We start from the raw sequence: 17,585 nt of genomic DNA, 5'->3' as shown, positions 1-17,585 counted from the left end.
CGATTTGGGTCGATTTCTATTTATTGAGTTATAATGCGTTTGTGTTGTTCTTGGCTCATAGTATCAAAATCTTATGCATAATTAGTGACCCGGGTCACATAATGTCCGGAAAAGATATTGCTTTCATGGCATGTCACGATTGGTTTACTTAGCAATCCATTCTTCAATCCAATCCAATCCATCCAATCTTTCCGTTTTGTTTAGGCAGTCGGACGTCGCAAGGAAGGGCCTTTACACTACTGTTTGTTCCCAAAACAGCATTCATTTGAACCAATATTTTCTTTTATTGAATATTTGCCCATGAAAAATCATATATAATATGACCATATCAACAAATCAATTGAACCTAAGAATTTCATTATCCTTCTTGTCACGTATTTGGCGATTTTCTTTATCTTTTTTCAGAGATCTACGTTAGACATGTAAAAGTTATCTCTTCATCGGCTAGTCACCTCTAACTGGAGAAAAGTGTTGGCCATGTTAAAAATCTGAAGCCCCCATTGTACTGTCTCAGTAATCTAATGTTCATATCTGACCGCCGTGTACACTTGAACTGCTCCTCTGATGTTGTAATGGTACATGAAATTATCTCTGCCCTTTAAAATTTGGATCAAATTTTCGCCTTTGACGTTTCAATTCTACCTTCGTCGTCGTTTTTTTAAGGTGACTGTCAGTGTGTTTTGGAAAAGCGTTTGCTTATGAATTAATCATGGTTGTTGCGGTCTCCTTTAAGATGTAGAGGGAATCAATACCATGAAGTGCTGCCAGCACTTCTTTTCGTCGGTTTGAATCACACTTTCTTTTTCACGATTACGCTTTTCTTTCATTTTGTTTAGATTTTCAATGTATTTTAGGCTTGTTAAGAAAAGGAACTTTAGGGGGAAAATGAAGCAATACTTTGGTAATTTTGTAGAGCGAGAGCATCGCCAAGTATCACATCCACCTCACATAGTGATCCAATCTGTGTTTCAACAATCAAATGAATTATCTTGAATCTAAAAAGAGTAAGAAGCTAACTCATTACCAAAATGACATCTTATGGCATGTCGTCACAACAATTCACTGGATTATTGAATATTTAGTTGTCGCTAGGTGCCACTCTTTTAGAAGGTTTGTCTGGGCCCAGCATCCGAAACCATGATGCCATGTATCTTAACTTACTGCCTTTCCTTCACTTGCCCAGCCTTAAGGTGAGAAGTAGAGTCAGACCAAAAATGATTTTGCAAAAATAATATTTTTCACTTATTTTAGGGCCAAAAAAACCCACATTATTGTCCATTTTCATTTTTTTTTCTTTTCTTCCTGTGATGATAGGTAACAAAGAGACAGATGACTTTTGAGAAAATAGGACTTTATTCGGTTGTGGATAAAATAGAACACCAACCTAATCATTGAGTGAGTCAAAGTGCCCTAAGCAATAGCACTAGACTCTCAAATATATACTGTATACTGTACCATAAAACCTGAATCACTCATAAAGTGTCATAATGTCAAGTATTGTGATAAAGAAGATTTAATTTGTTGTGTCAAATAATGTGTCAAATGTTTGTGTAACTTTGTTTGATTTTAAATGCAAATTTGATGCCAATAAAGACCACACTTATCTGCAAGTTTTGGCCGGCCCTAGTTTATATGCTCGAAAAAGTAAACGGGACGAAAAACAAACCGAAACGTTTTTGGTCAACATAAAATCAACATATTTGGTGGGCTGTTTAAGCAACACAAAAATGACATATTGGGGCCCAAAAATCCAACATATTTTGTGGGAGCCTAGTGATTAGCGAATAATCCCGACCCCTTTCCACCCTTGTAGTTGGTGATCGTCACCCTTGGGTCTCCTCTTTCATCTGAGTTGGGATTCATTGAGACCGTCAGACCGTCAGTCAGTCAGTGGTTGTTCGTCGTCATAGAAAATCGCCCTTCCTGAGCTGAGTGAGTGAGTGAGTGTCATTGAGTCATCTGTTCCATTGGATATCGAGTGTCGTTCGCCGTTCCCCGTTCCCCGTGGCTCAGCATCGGGGATTTGAGGGGCAACTTGGCCCATCCTTACCTACTATTGGAGCATTGCCGATCCCTGTCAGTGGTAGATTGATGTGGATGAGCCTGCCAGCGATTGGATTGTCCAACTCCTTGTCACCATGAGCTCGATCGTCATGGAGGAATACGAGCTCATGGGCGATAGTAAATATCGCAGGTATGTATAGGTATATGTGTGTACTCACGGCCAGCTAGAGAGGGCACAGACATCTCTATCATCTCGATTTGGGGTTCGCTTCTAGTTTCATGTCGTTGGTGGACAAGGCGCTCAAGTCGTTCGAGTACACCACGGAATGGGCCGACCTGATCGCGGCCTTGGGCAAGCTCAACAAGGTGTTGATCTCGCACATGAAGTTTCCTATCATTCCGCGTCGTTTGGTCATCTCCAAGCGATTGGCCCAGTGCATGCATCCCGCCTTGCCCTCGGGTGTCCATCTCAAGGCCCTCGACACCTACGATATCATCTTCAAGTGCATGGGCACCAATCGGTAAGTCAGGCAGTCAGTCAGTCAGTCAGTCAAAGACGGTCCAGAGGGGCAGATGGCCATTGGGAACGCTCATCGTCATCGGACAAAAGCTGGATGCCAATGTCCGATGGAGGGTCAAGCTCCGAGGGATCCGGCATGAATGTTTTAATCAGTCAATTTGAGGGGGGGGGGATGACATTTTTGAATGGTTACAAGTTACCAGTGATATGGTAGGATGGTAGGGGTTTAAAAATGAACATTTTTCCTATTTGAGTGCAATAGGATCGGTGTCCGAGGAAGTAAGGCGCCGCAGTTTTCCACCATAACTTTTTGATAATCGTGTGTTGGGGAGCTGTCTTGTTCTGGTAGGTATGGTAAATAGAGTCCCAAAGAATTTCTTATCCAGCATTTTCGACCTTAAAGCCAAGGTAGATTCGGTTTGAAATTCTCAAGATGTGATTTAAGCTATCTTATAAGAGTCCATTTAAACGGAATGAATACACCTTTGAATTGACTCCCATTCGATGGTGAATGTAGCTAGTGTGGGATTTTCGTTTGACATTCTGTCAACATGTGCACCGACTCCCCAGTCAATATCGCGTTATTGTGCCTTAAGATTGTGCCCGCTTAGTCCTTTCAATAGAACGCAAAGCCCAAGAACACCTTTCCAATGCACGATGTCCAACTTGCTCGCTCAAAAGTCGCGTTCTTATGCAATATCCTTTTTCCATCCGATTGGCATTCGCCATGACTGAGGGCTTCCGATCGTGGAAATGTGAAATGCGAAATGCGACGCCCCCCCCCCTGTTTTTACGATTAAGAGTTCAGTGGCTTCGGCGTCTGGATTTCGAGGGGAAACTCGTTTTTTCTTGTCCTTATCACGTCTGTTCAGTCTCCAGAATTGGACGCGATTCTTGGGAGTGAATCTCACTCTGCGTCAATATGTCGGTCAAGTTTAGGGTTGGATACCCGAAAAAATGATTTTTCTACATTTATGTCTTTCAGGTTGGCCCAAGAGTTATTTGTGTACAGTGCGGGCTTGTTCCCGCTTTTTGCCCATGCGGCCATGCATGTTCGTCCCACACTATTGACCGTCTACGAGACGCATTTCGTTCCCCTGGGCGAACGTTTGCGTCCCGCTTTGAATGGTTTCCTCAGCGGAGTCTTGCCCGGATTGGAGGAGGGCTCCGATCATTTCGATCGGACTAGCAAGTTGCTCGAGTCCGTGTGTGAAGCCGTGGATCCACCCGTGTTCTATGAATCCATCTGGGAGTGCATTGCGTCCAATCAATTGATCCGATTGCCCGCCATCTCCTTTGTTCTCACGCATATCGATCGGAAGAAGTCCATCACGGAGCAAAAATACTTGCTCGGGCATGATCTGGACGTGATGGTGCTCTCTGTGTGTAGTGCAGTGCAAGATTCCAGTGTCCTCGTACAACGGAACGCCTTGGACCTGCTCATTTCCACGTTCCCGTTGCATGAAACCTTCTTGAAGGAAGACTCGATGATCTCTATTGTGACGGCGGCGTGTTCGGTGTTATTACGTCGAGATATGTCTCTGAATCGGCGTCTGTTCAATTGGCTTCTAGGTGCGGATTGTCCGATGCCGAGTGATGGCAACTCGAACTTTAAGAAGACCCATGTGAGGAACGAAAGTGTCTCGAGTATGGCCAGTACGGATTCGGGCGAATCCTCGCCGTACTTTGAGTTCTACTCCAAGCAGTTCTTGGTGGCATCCTTAAGAGCCATCTTGAGTAAGAGTTTGGAATCCAAACAGAATCCTGATCTCAAACCGTATCGGTTGTTTCTGACCCTGTTGGAAAAACCCGAGATCGGTCCCCTGGTGATTGACGACTTGATCTTGGACGTGTTTCGAGCGCTCTATCACGCTTACAAGATCGATCCGGACAAGGTGAGAGAAGACCACTCCGTTGGGAGAAAAGTAGTCCGAGTGAATCAGGGAAACAATCGCGATCAAGAAGACAAGAAGAACCGTCAAGAGCTGATCAAAAGTGCCAATCTCCTGTTCGGATCCTTTGAGTCCTTCTACATCTGGGACTTTTGCGGCGAGCAGTTCAAGAAAGCCTGTCATAATCGATACCACATAGGCGACTCGTTCACCGAAGATGTGAATCAAATCGGTTGCGAAGAGGCCACGGTGCTTGAAATGTGCTCAGTCATTGAATTTCTGCTGGATATCGTGTCCATTGAGACCTACGTGGAAACCCATTCCGAGCACTTACCCGATCTCTTCCACAAGATCATGAGCGTCATGCAAGAGCGTTGCGATCATTTAAATGCGAGTGAAATCACGAAAACCTTGCATCTAACCAAGAGGATTCTTTCCAAAATTCAACCTGCTTGGAATGCCTGGGATGCTCAGGAACATCGGGATGAGGATTTCGAGGAAGATCAGGACGATATTGGCCTGGAAGCCGACAAGGACGCTGAACAGGCGAGTGAGATCTGGAGCAAGATCGCCAAGGACGATCACGACTCATCTGACTCTTCTGGCGAGATTGAAAGCGAGCCCAGAGATGCTGCCACACCCACTGAACTCGGGAAAGAGGCCGTTGAGTCATTGGAGACCACGCCATCGCACTCCAACATTGGCTCTGATCCTAAAACTAGTCCAGTGAGCCGATCTTCAGAGGATTATTCCGCCGAGACGATCGAACCCAAGCCTCATTTGAGGAAGAAGTCCAGCTCAGTTTCGACCAATCACTCAACCAAGGTGATGCAAGCACATGATGTGCTCATGGCTCATTGCAGCTTGGGGTTCCAAGACTTCTTTGTCAAGTTGATGGAGACCAAGATCTTTGGCTCGGGCTTTGACGTGATGGAAACGCTGTTCCGTCTCATGCGAAGACCCAATGACACCTTTGAGGAGCGAACCAAATACCTGGAAAACATGCTGGAGGATAAGGAGTTCCGACGATCATCGACCCATGAGCTCGAGGAGGAGAATGTCTTGAAAAAATTGCATACTTTGAACTTGCCCTTGAGGGATCATCTGGGGCATTACGAAGAGGCCTTGGCCGTGTCTTGTCAGATTCTTGTGGACCTCTCCTCTATCCCGACTGTGATCAGGCAAGGCCAAAGACATAGTGTAGAGGCCGACAACAAGGTCGAGGCCATGTATGGTGAGTCATTGAGTCAACACTGTTTTATGTACACAAGTGTGGCACATGGTCGAGAGTAGATAGATCGCTTTTTCTTCCTGACGTACTTGCATGTTAAACGAACTGCGGTAATGACTGCGAGTCGATCGTTTCAAGCAGGATAGGAGTTCCCAACGATTTCAGCGATTTCAGCTAGTTGGCTCCCTTAAGTAGATAATAGATCCACATAGATAGATAGGTCCAGGTTATTAGGGGGTCTAAACGCTGAGGGACGCCGTACATCTGTGGTAATTCACATTCGTTGCATTTTAAGCGGTTGGTCAATATATATGAGAAACATTTCTGCCATATGTACAATGTTTAAGAGGTTTTTGCGTATTGCAATTCATTAATTTTGTCAAAGAATGCAACGGAGTGAAAATGCCGTTCTAAGCTTTGAAGCTCCCCGAGGTCCACGGTCTGAAAAAGAGATCTCGAAAGCCACAGTCCAAATTCATTGTCCTTTGATTTTGTTTTCAGGTTGTTCAATTGACCACATTCCAGATTGGCTCAAGCACCTCTTGATTTGTGCATGCTTGCTCGATTCCAACCAAGCAGTTTTGCAATTGAATTGCGTCAATGCCCTCCTTGAGATGATCGGACTCCTCCAATCCTCATTGACTGTCTCCAAAACGGCCAAGAAGAAACAGCCCAACAATGTCTTGATTGTCATGATGCCATTGGTCAAGGAGGCCCATTATCATTGCATCATGAAACAGACTTTCGTGAGCCAAATCATCGCTCTCAAACTGTGGGAAGGCTTGGGTTCCATGGAGCCCGTTCATCATCAAAGATGCGTGACCCTGCTCCATCAGCTTCATAATCTGGCTCCGATTCCACAAATGGTGGAACGTATTTTGGCTCGCTCCCTTGGGTACGGTCCCAGGATCTCGGAAACGAGCTCGACTGTCGATGCCTACCAAAGATTCACGCTCCTTTGGCATCTGAGTCGCGATATCGAGGCCAAAGGCAACTCGCGGAACACCAAGACCTTCGACGTGTGTCTCCTCAAAATGTTGGATAACCTCAATCTGAGTTCGGGACCACTGAAGGCCCTCTCTCAGAGCTGGTTAGTCCACGCTTTGGCGAGAGGTGACATTGCTCGACTAATGGAACCTTTGTTCCTCACTCTATTGGACCCGTCCACCGCTCGAGTGAGTGTGCTTCACGCCAAAATCGAGCATTTGGACACCGTTGACACCACAGACGGAGTGAAACCCGAGTTTGAGCGATCCATCTCTGATGAGAACCGGGTTCCCGCGAACAATCACACGCCCACTAGTGGAAGCCATCGCATTTATGCCATCAGCTCGAGCAACAAGGAAGTGGTCTACCACGTGTCTGCGGATTCCAGCTCGCAAAAGGACCGTACGGACAAGGCCAAGAAGATATTCGCGCTCACCAAGTTCTACAAGAGCAAGAAGAGTCACAAGTTGTCGCCCAATAAGCGGAAAAAACAGATCAACTCGGGCTTGGACATGGCCCAGCCGGCCGAGCTGACCTCGTTTTCGCTGAATGTGAATCCTTTCGCCCTTGTTCCGCCAGAAGTGGAGGACTATTCGTACTTCACGCGGGGCTATGGACCAGGTCCGGCCACGCCCAGTATCACCAGTGATCTACCATCCAGCATTTCGGCCTTTTCAGCCCCCAGTTCGCCCACTTCGACCCGAATCAATGATTCCGACACGGAAAGCGAGCAACCAACAATCTGTTCTGAGAATGATCCCAGCAAAGAGCAGTTGGACAGCTCGAGTTATTCGAGCGCGGGATCCAAGAACTTGGCCATTCACCCTCTACATTCCCACCTGTTGTTGTACTGTCAGGTCTGCGATTCCAGACAGATTCTTTACACCATGGGTTGCATCAAGAACATAATCATGACCAACCCTCGATTAGCCATTTGCACTCTGTCCTCGACCAATTTGAGTTCCACCTCCTCCACGAGGAATAATCAAATCCAGATGCTGCTCGCCCGACATCGGAAATCCGTTTTTGGCAAGAATTTTGTTGGACCTCTATCCACAGAAAACATGACCACATATCGAAATTCCACCTTGATTGAGGTCCTGATTTCCACTCTGCTCTATTATTTGAGGAGCTACTACCCGAACCTGGGTCAAGTAAGGTTAAGTGATGACGAGATCCAGACCAATCGCGAGGTTCAGTTGATGAGCATCGATATCCTGAGCGTTTTGGTCTCCGAGCTCGTTTTGGTCGTGCAAGATAATGGCAAGGCCTATGCCACTTACATATCGGACCTCTTTGGTCGCTGCAAGGTCCAAAAAGTGGTTTTGCACTCCCTTTTGGCTGGGATCAACGATATGCGGGACAATCCTCGTCGACCCGAAGAAGAAGAGACCTTGGCCTTCACGGAGGACATTCTCAAATTCAATGAGATCTACTCCACCGCCCAAGGGAGTAACAATGGCGTGACGAGCGATCGGATTTCCAACTATTCAGAAGCCTTTCAAGTTCAGGTGCTACGGCTTTTACTGTCTCTGATTATGTTGGAACAAGCTATTGGTCATCAGAACAAAGATAAAATTCGAGGAACCGCAGTATTAGGCAACGATTTGGATGCCAGTGGGCGTTCCACGCCAGTTCATGGCGCGAGCTCCAACCCGATTCTCCGGTATCACAACGATCACGTGATCCCTGATCAGCCCATGTTCCTATTTTCCATTGTGAGTGCCCTGAGGCAAGAGAAGATGCGTCATCTTCATTCGCATTGGACCTCCCTTGTCACCTCGTGTCTGCCATTCCTGGGCAAATCTCTATCCCAAAATGTGCTGGAGGTCACTGCCCAGCTCTGCCGTAATCTGGAGCAATTGTCGCACTTTTATAAATGTGACAAGAATAGCTCCTTGAAGAACTCCTTGGGTCAAATCCCCGCAGACTACATCGTGACCCAATTGGAAGCCCTCACCATGATCTACCATCATTGCTTGCTAGATTCGAGTTCCCAAATCTCGACCACTTTCACGAGTGCTGGAGCGTCTTCCTCCACGAATTCGAACAACACGGGGATCGCTCAAGGCAATCAGTCTGTGGAGATTCTGTCCAACCTGCTGCACGTCTTTTTATCCACCACGGACACCAAATCATTGGCCTCTAAATCATTGACCGACTCCTCCTCTACCGACACCTTGATGATTGCCCGAAAAGTGTTGCTCTCCACCCTACCCAGACTGGTGAACACGGTCGGAATCCTCTGGAATGCCATCACCTCTGTGGCAAAATCGGACAGTTCTTGTGTGCTCATAGGAGCTCCTAAGACGGTCAAGACTCGGCTGCTCGATATGATTTCTCCTTTGGCTCAAAACCATCCTGTTCCATTCATGTCTGCAGTTGGAACGGCTTGGCAAGAGAGAAAGTCTCATGGGTCTCCAGGCATGGTCAAGCACCCTTTACCCGTTTGTAATGACGATCAAAAGGTTCTTGTGGAGCTCATTGGTTCAATCCGAGCCTTGCCCGTGGCCACAGTCATTCAAACCGTGCGTCAAGTCCTCAAACATCCATCCAATGTCACCGGGCACAAAATCAATGTGGAAGTGTCCGTGCTGCAATTCTTCTACGCTTATCTGGCTCAATGTTCCATCGTACAGATATTTGAGTCTTGGTCCAATCTGGCAGGATTACTAAAAGATTGTCTAGCTCTGGCTCCCCCGGCCATCTTTCTAGCCCTAGCCATTCTTAATCAGTTCGTTCATCGGTCCCCGAATATGTCCGACCGAAAAGAGCAAAAAGAGCTCCAAGAGATCGCGGGGAAGTTGATTGAGGCGTGTGCCCAAATTGGCGGTGCCTGTCTGGAACAGACCACGTGGTTGAGACGGAATCTGGAGGTCAACTACGATCTACTCGTGGATTTCGAGCAAACCGATTTGGATCTCACCGACTCCAGCACGAAAACCAATTCGGATTCGAAGGAGATGGACCGAAAACTCCAGTCGCACTACGCTGTGCCCGCCTTGTCGTTGTTAGGGGAACTCCTGGCTCCGCTTTTGGACATTATCTATCAATCCGAGGAGAAGGAACGAGTCATTCCATTGTTATACAACGTGATGGTGAATGTGATCCCGTATTTGAAGACTCACACCACGGGCAGTGTGACGAGCTTTAGGGCGTGTTCAAGATTATTGGCCGAACTGTCAGAGTATCAGTACACCCGGAAGGCTTGGAAAAAGGAAGGCATGGATCTGCTTTTGGATCCGGCCTTCTTCCAAATGGACTTACCCAGTCTGCAGCATTGGCGTGTGACCGTGGATAACCTTATGACTCACGATAAAACCACCTTCAAAGAGCTCATGAGTAAGGCATGCAAAAATAGGCTTACTGTTTTTCTTAAGAATACTAAAACCCCATAATCCTTCCAGCTAAAGTGGCTAACATATCTCAGTCCGGAGCTTTGAACTTGTTTTCGACCAAGGATCAAGAAGTTGAACAGCGAGCTCTACTCTTGCGACGATTGGCTTTCGTCATTTTCTGCTCGGAAGTGGATCAATATCAAAAGCAAATGCCCGAAATCCAAGGTACCCAAAACACACCGTTATAATACTAATGTTGAGATGATCAAATTTTCAATTGCTGGCCGTCTTTTGCAGAACGATTGGCCGATAGCTTGAGGTCGATTTCCAACAACCCCGCCCTCCCAAGTGCCGTGTTCCTTTGTTTCCGAGTCATACTAGTCCGCATGTCCTCGCAACACGTCACATCTTTATGGCCCATCATCATCACGGAGATGGTTCAGATCTTTTCGTATTTAGAACAAGAACTCTCCACGGATTCAGAGGAATGGAGGTGAGTCTAAGCAAAAAAAAGGATTTCACCTATGCGGGCTAAGAATCATTTTTGTACTAGAGTCCAATCCGTTTCAACCGGTTGTACAGTTACATAACGCCTTCTCTCTCTCTCTCTTTTGTAATAGCGATCCTCAAAAGGCCAACAGGTATTGTCGTTAACATATATGGTATTAGGAGTCGTTTTGATATCTGACTGTGGGAGTTTAGCCACGTGTTTGTGTGTCATCCCCCCCAAACATATTTTTGGTCTTCTGTGTGACTTGTGTTTCCATCACATGTATTTGTCTTTAAAACTCTTAATCGTCATTTTTCTTTTACGTATAGCACCCATCTGAAGCGGATGTCCACCTTGGATTCGTCGTGGGTGATGAGTGCGGGCGCAAGCGGGTTAGCCGCACATAATAGTCCAGGTTGGATGGCCTTGTTTCTGGGCGTGTGCAAGCTTTTGGACTTGGCACTGGCCTTACCAGCCCAAACGCTCCCCCAATTTCAAATGTACAAATGGGCCTTTGTGAGTGAAAGTAGTGAGTCCTCGCCCAACTTGGAGGACACCAAACGGGAGGAAAACGACAAACCAAATGGTCACCATCCCGCCTTTCCACATCAAGATTTCGTGCCATACGTAGTGCGGGTGGCCAGACTGTTATTACACAAGGTGAGCATCTCTTTGTTTTTAGTATGAAAGAGTTCATTGAAGAAGCCTTGGGTTGATTGTTCCAGATTGAGGATAAGGTCCATCCGGTGAAATTGACCGAGGGTCAGCCCATTTTGACTATGACCTCCATTGGCTCCCTAGAGGACTTGGGTCCTTTTTTTGCCTCCATTTGTGAAAATGTCACACGTCAGCAAACCAAGACCAAGAAAAACAGGGCCCACCGAAACCGCGAAAAGACGTGGTCCACCGAGAAACCCACGAATGATATCATTGACGCTATTCTTGAGAAAGACTTCTTGGAGCCGTGGCCCAAAAACCCGGTGACATAAATCCGCAACCGACGCATTCATTCAAATACGCAAAAGAGCACTTTTACCCATTCAAGCAGCACTTTGACTAGAAATGACCCAACGTCAGAAAATTGGTTTTAATCTCTCGAGTTTATTTAGCCTGAAGAATCGGGGAACAACAAATGACGTACGATTGGAATTCTGTGATTGGAAGAGGTTGTTTTCTTGTTCTCGGGTCAGATATATCAGGTTTGGGTTTAATGCAAGCATAATGTGATCAAGATTAAAGACTTTATGACCAGAGAAATATATTTTCAAAAAACGGACACTCTCCTCTTTTTGGTGGGTAACATTTATTAACCAACAACAAGGGTTCAACACGCTTTATTAGCTACATGTGTCTTCGGGGCCATCACGTGAGTCAAGACCTTATCCAATCGCTTCACGAACAAATCGATATCTTTGGAGGTCATCCCAATAGCCGCAGCTGCGGTTAAATACGGCGTTTGAGTCCCATTCCAATGACTTCCCCAAGCTGCAATAATGTTTCGATTGAGTTTAGGTAAGGACCAAGTTAGAATTGCCTCAAACAATGACCTGAAAATTGTAGTCCTTCGATTGATTTTTCATCTTTTCCCGTGATCACTCGAGTGCCCGAAACGCCGCGCGTAAAAAGCATAGATCCTATCGCACTGACTTGTTTGCCTTGTCCATCCGGGTCCACAACTCGGCTTAGGGTTACGGCTGGAAAGACACATCAATGTATCTAATTGGCCTGCTTTATGATCCAGTGTGACCTGAAAGTTTTTGGGCCCATTGAAAGGGTATTCATGACTTTAATTCAATATCCACTGTGGTCTCCCTTCCAAGAAACGGACTTTCTTGACTCTCAATTTTAGACAGGATAGTGTTTGTATTCAACGCGCATGCACCAAAAAATACGTGAAATATCAATGAGGCTAGAACACTTTCTTGTCAAACTATACCAGGGCAGGAGCAAAGAAATAATGTGTAGACATTTTCAGGGATTGGTTCCTTCTTTCGAAATAGGAACTACATTTCCACTACATTAAAAGTTTTAGGTGTGAAATACTGAACTTCTATAAATATTTGATATATACAGGCTAAAAATATATGGAAATTAAGTCAACAAATTGGTTATCTTTAGGTTAATTTTTGCAGAGTTTCAAAGTACCCTGATATAGAATTTTGGGTTTGTTTCTTCGCAGGCTTTTTTTACCACAACAGGGAATTTAATCCCCACTACTATTAAAATGAGAGGTTATAATTTGTCTATTTACAACCTTTCAATCTTTATACGATATTTGGTCTACGAACGAGTTTGAGTTGGCAGACTAAGCTAGTCCTTGAATGTAGGTAGGGATGATGTGGAATGCTGTACTTGTAATCTTTATCCCAAGGCGAGGAATTGACAATGAAAAAACTTTGTAAAATTATGCCGAGCTGCAATATCAATCGTAATCAACATGTTCACATGAAAATTTCAAATTTTTAGGATTTTTTTTTAAGCAAAAACCCATTGATGTAAGGTCTTGATGGGGCAAAACCACTGAAACATTGGTTATCTAAATTTTAAGAAAAGTAACGCCAAAACATCTTTAGGCAAGTCATGGTTGTATGATTAATTACTTCTTTTAGACAGAAGGATTGTAACTATAAGCCATTCTTTAAGAAAACTGGACGAATCAACTTGTAATAGCCAAGTAGCCAAGTAGCCAGGTAGCCGCTTTGCATTTACTAGTAAAATTTCTCCTGAAAATGCTACTGACAAATGATTTTTTGTCTCATGTGTCACTTGGGTGTGTGTGTGTGTAGTGACATGAAACTGTTTTGAAAGGTAATAAATAGACGAATTATAATCTTTCATTTTAATAGTACTGGGGATTACATTCCCTGTAGCGGTTAGAAAAGCCCGTGAAAAACCAAACCAAAAAACAAAACAAAACAAAAAAAAAAAGATTGGTAGCTGAGTTTCTTCTGGATTTGCTGACATCAAAAACATCTTTAAAGACTTGAGAGCACAATTTCTTAATGGCATTTTATACCATGGTCAGCTTTTGGGATAACACTCCACAATTCGCAAAACACATTCCTCAATTCAACGAGTACCAGTTTCCCTAGAGAATAATATTTGAAGTGTTTGACAAGAGTGGCAATCCATAGTCGTTTGATGACTTGTGCAAATTAGTCCCCTCAATTACGCCTAAAATGTTGCGTAAAACTGGTTAGTAATTCCAAATCAACCCGAACCGGGCCTTTTACCAAAACAATCGATGCCTGCACATCGTTGAAAAAACTAATGATTGCAATAGCTCACCCATGGATATCGGATTCCCTTTGGTTTCCAAGAGCCGTTCACCATGTTTTTCGGCCACTTGGTGTAATTTGGTTCTAAGCTCTTGAAAGAGTGATTTCCTTTCTTGGACGAGTTTCTTGTAACCTTGGATACCCAAGCTCATGAGAGTGATGAACAAATCCGTCGATGGGGTGGAGGAGGCCCGTCCTATGATGGTGATATCAAGGGGAGGGGAGGTACCAATGAGTAATCACCAGTACTATGAAAGTACGCACGTTTGATGGCAATATCAATGTACGAGTAACTTACCTGGATACGTTTGACTGATCTGCTTGATCCAGCTTTTGTCAAAGCCAGCAACAATGGCCCCGCCCACCGGAACGAGAAAGTTCTTGTCCGTACTTTGGACGAAGGTGGTGTGATTGCTTTGGATTTTGCCCATTTCCTCGATCAAATGCATACATTTCGAGCTCTGAATCCCATAGGCATTATTGACTAGCTGCGGAACATCATGACTCTGAGCCAGCTTAGCCACGCCCACCAGATCATCGGCTGCTCTCGGAGCAAAACACGAGGTCGTGGTCAGAATACAGGCGATGCTCTCCGGGCCCAACTTCAGGATAGTTTGGTCAATTTCCGTCAAATTCGTGTCCAACTGGTCGCCTTTGGACACGAGTTCGATGATCACGGGTGTGAACCCGGCGCATAGAATGCTTTTGAAGCAGGATTTCTGGTCGATGCGCGACCAAAGGACGTATTTGGCGTGGGGACGGAGCTTTCTTAAGGCCAAAAGACATAACGTTAAGGCCATACCCGTGGCCATGGGCACCACAAAGCAGTCTTGACAAGATCGCACGCCCATTTGGCGGATCACATCGAGCACGAGGGCGTTGGTCAACTTATTAAGCGTGCTCGAACCCGCAGCTTTAGGCTGGACCTCGCACAAGTCCCCGGATCGACCGATACCGTGTCCAAGGCCAAAGTGACGGCGGTAAACTAATTCTGAAATATATCATTCTAATCTTGCAGCATAGTCATCGAAAAAATTCTGGAGGTGACAATGGAAATCTAAAAATCGAAATGGAATCTAAGCACTTGGAGAATAACCAGGTCTTCGGCGGTCAAAAAGAGACATGTCTAAAGTTTGGACGAGCATGAAAGATTTTCAATGAGAGCAATCCTCACTTACGGGAATGTATTCGCGATTCGCGCTCGCCCACGCCACAATTACCCGGGAAATTATTGGAATCCATGCGGGCCAATTCCAATAAAAGCGTTTCGATATCGGTATCGCTCCAGCCGATTTCGGGCAGCTTTCTCTGAAAATGCGGGATCAATGAATGAGGTTTCCATGATAATACAAAGGTCAAATCCATCGATCTTGGCTTCAGAAGTATTCAATGCCAATGAGAGTGGGAAACTAATTTTTGACCAATGTTGGTCAAGCTGTTTTGGCCTTCCAAATCATCCCAAACTAATTAATCCAAGTGGATTTTTATGCTAGTTAACGTTGATATGCGAATATCCTGCCAATCCAAGAGCTCAATTTAATAAAACCAGCACTCTGTTCTGGCAATTCAAGCCGCATTTTGGCTTCGAAATTTTTGACTCCTCTAATGTCAATGTCAAAAGTTGTGTTCATAATAGAGTTGTGGATCAGATCCGAAAAGTTGGATCCGATTAGATCGACCAACAATTTTCGGATTCGGATTCGGATTGGGGAAAAAATTCGGATTCGGATTCGGTCGGATTAAACATTTCGTTCGGATTGGGTTCGGATCCGGTCCAAGTCCAAAATTGCAAGATGAATAAAATGAATGTGAATCTATTTTGAGCATGGTCACTTTCACAAGCAAAAATCATCAAAGTTAAAATCTGTGAATGGACCTACTATCTTAGAAGCCATTATAATTGTGCGGCAATCCCACACCAATAAAGAAACTCAAAATTTCGTCCATACACTCAATATTAGGAAAAAGAAAATTAGAATATCGCAACATATGAAGCCTGTTAATGCACAACTTTTGCACGATTTCGATAACAGAATTATATTCAATAGTACTACAATTGCAGCATATAATTGGGACAATTGTTACAAAAAATGAAATTATTGCAACAGGAAGATTAAATTTTGACCAAGGCAATTCCACTCAATCTCATCATTCTAAAACGTTTAAGTGGCAAAAAGGCACATTTAGTTCAAGTTCAATGAACTCTTTTTTGTCAATTGGGTGAAAAAATCAGATTTGGATCAGGTTTTGCAAAATGTTTCGGATTATACGTGGATTAAGCAAATATATCTCGAAGTCAGATTTCGATTCGGATCGGAAAAAATTTTCGGATTCGGATTACAAAAAATTACTTCGGATTGGATTCGGAGNAAGCAAATATATCTCGAAGTCAGATTTCGATTCGGATCGGAAAAAATTTTCGGATTCGGATTACAAAAAATTACTTCGGATTGGATTCGGAGACCATGTCGGATCCGATGCAGAGCTCTAGTTCATAAGCAGCCAAAAGAGATGAGCTGCGAGATTGCAAAAACCCAAACCCTCTTTGACCTTTGAAGACACCTGCCAGGTTGATACTTTCTGGATTCAAGGTTGGATTCAGCCCATCGTTACTTCTCACCTAAACTTTCCACCTTTCTCAAGTGTTCACAAGTCAGGGACACTTTGAAAGTTTGAATATTTCTCATTCTGTTTTACCATCATGGCTTTTGTGTGGTTATTGCATCGTTTCAGACATCAAAAATCATGACTAAAAGACCAAATGCATTTTCTTAGGTTCTACTCTCCGACACAAATCCTTCCAGTACTATCAGACATATCTGCATATTTGGGCCACATCTATCCATTGTCATGGCCACATCAACATGTATGGACATGATGAGAATATATGGACCATTAGGACTTTTTTAAGAGTGGACGCAAGAAATGAGAACTGTAATCTCTGTCCCTTTGATTGTTTGATTGAGGAATGGTTCAAGCTAGTCCTGGGACGAGTACTTGAGTCTTCTACTCGATTTCGAAAATGGCCGGACTCGTCAAAATAAAGTATTGTTACTTGTCTGCAAATTTCGCAAGACGAGTGGTTTTGCTTGACCTGACTCTAGTAAAATCGAGTCCGGCCAAAAATCAGAAGACTCGTTCGAGTCCGACTTTTTCCCGGACTCGCCCCAGCACTAAATTTCAAGCCCAAGGATTAGTATTGTTGATTGGTTGGTTAATGATTGACCACTCAGAACAAATAAATTGCATGAAAGGGGGTCCCAAGGGCCATGATAGAGCTATGGAAAGACGGATGAAGAGGTTAGAAAGTTCGAAACCTGTTGCAAAAGATGAGCAATCCTCCGATGCCATTCACGCTGAGCATCCTGAGCTTGATGGATGTAAGTGCTGGAAATGCCCAAAGCTGAGCCAGCCCCAGCCAGATTTTCCGGGGTCATCTCGAATAATCTCTAGAATCACGAACTTTTTAGCCATTCATACAGGTAAATAAACTTCCTTTATGCCTTACTATTACTCAATCAACATGTCATGCTTCATGCATCATCACATCTCACCATAGGGAAGGAAAAGTAAAAAAGCATAAAAACAAATTTGCTGTGTTTTTACTACGGCTTAATTCAGTAACCCTAGAACCGTGATATTGAAGTAACTGGATGGCCACGCCCATTCTTGCCGGGAACCACTACCCAGACCCAAACCAGTCTTCATATCCACCCATAGGTGTGTCAGTTTAACTGGCGATGCAAACTCTTGATGCCATTTGCTTTTTGATTCGAATTTCCACAGGCTGACGGTCTCAGCTTTCAGTTGGTACACCATTACGTATATCATTCGATGGCGCCGAT

At 44.5% G+C, this 17,585-nt stretch overlaps 2 protein-coding genes across 3 annotated transcripts; one reads left to right on the top strand and one right to left on the bottom strand.

Moving 5' to 3' along the window:
• The first annotated feature begins 1,873 nt into the window (after nt 1-1,873).
• Nucleotides 1,874-11,738, top strand: LOC131880054 (protein dopey-1-like). 2 transcript variants are annotated; one of them, XM_059226551.1, is made up of 9 exons: nt 1,874-2,194; nt 2,280-2,525; nt 3,510-5,650; nt 6,149-9,976; nt 10,042-10,197; nt 10,270-10,465; nt 10,593-10,613; nt 10,792-11,122; nt 11,188-11,738. In XM_059226551.1, the coding sequence occupies exons 1-9, from the start codon at nt 2,139-2,141 to the stop codon at nt 11,449-11,451; spliced, it is 7,239 nt and encodes a 2,412-aa protein (XP_059082534.1). In that variant the 5' UTR covers nt 1,874-2,138; the 3' UTR covers nt 11,452-11,738. The 2 variants fall into 2 exon arrangements, with proteins under 2 accessions (XP_059082534.1, XP_059082535.1); XM_059226552.1 differs by lacking the exon at nt 10,593-10,613 and having other exon boundaries at nt 1,875-2,194.
• Nucleotides 11,342-17,267, bottom strand: LOC131880055 (O-phosphoseryl-tRNA(Sec) selenium transferase-like). The gene is made up of 6 exons (XM_059226554.1): nt 17,058-17,267; nt 14,919-15,048; nt 14,039-14,731; nt 13,751-13,936; nt 12,010-12,156; nt 11,342-11,947 (listed from the first exon to the last, which is right to left on the bottom strand). The coding sequence occupies exons 1-6, from the start codon at nt 17,175-17,177 to the stop codon at nt 11,787-11,789; spliced, it is 1,437 nt and encodes a 478-aa protein (XP_059082537.1). The 5' UTR covers nt 17,178-17,267; the 3' UTR covers nt 11,342-11,786.
• Between the last annotated feature and the right edge of the window lie 318 nt (nt 17,268-17,585).

Source organism: Tigriopus californicus, chromosome 5 (assembly GCF_007210705.1).
Source record: "Tigriopus californicus strain San Diego chromosome 5, Tcal_SD_v2.1, whole genome shotgun sequence".
NCBI lineage: Eukaryota > Metazoa > Arthropoda > Copepoda > Harpacticoida > Harpacticidae > Tigriopus > Tigriopus californicus.
This window is presented reverse-complemented; position numbering and strand designations above follow the sequence as displayed.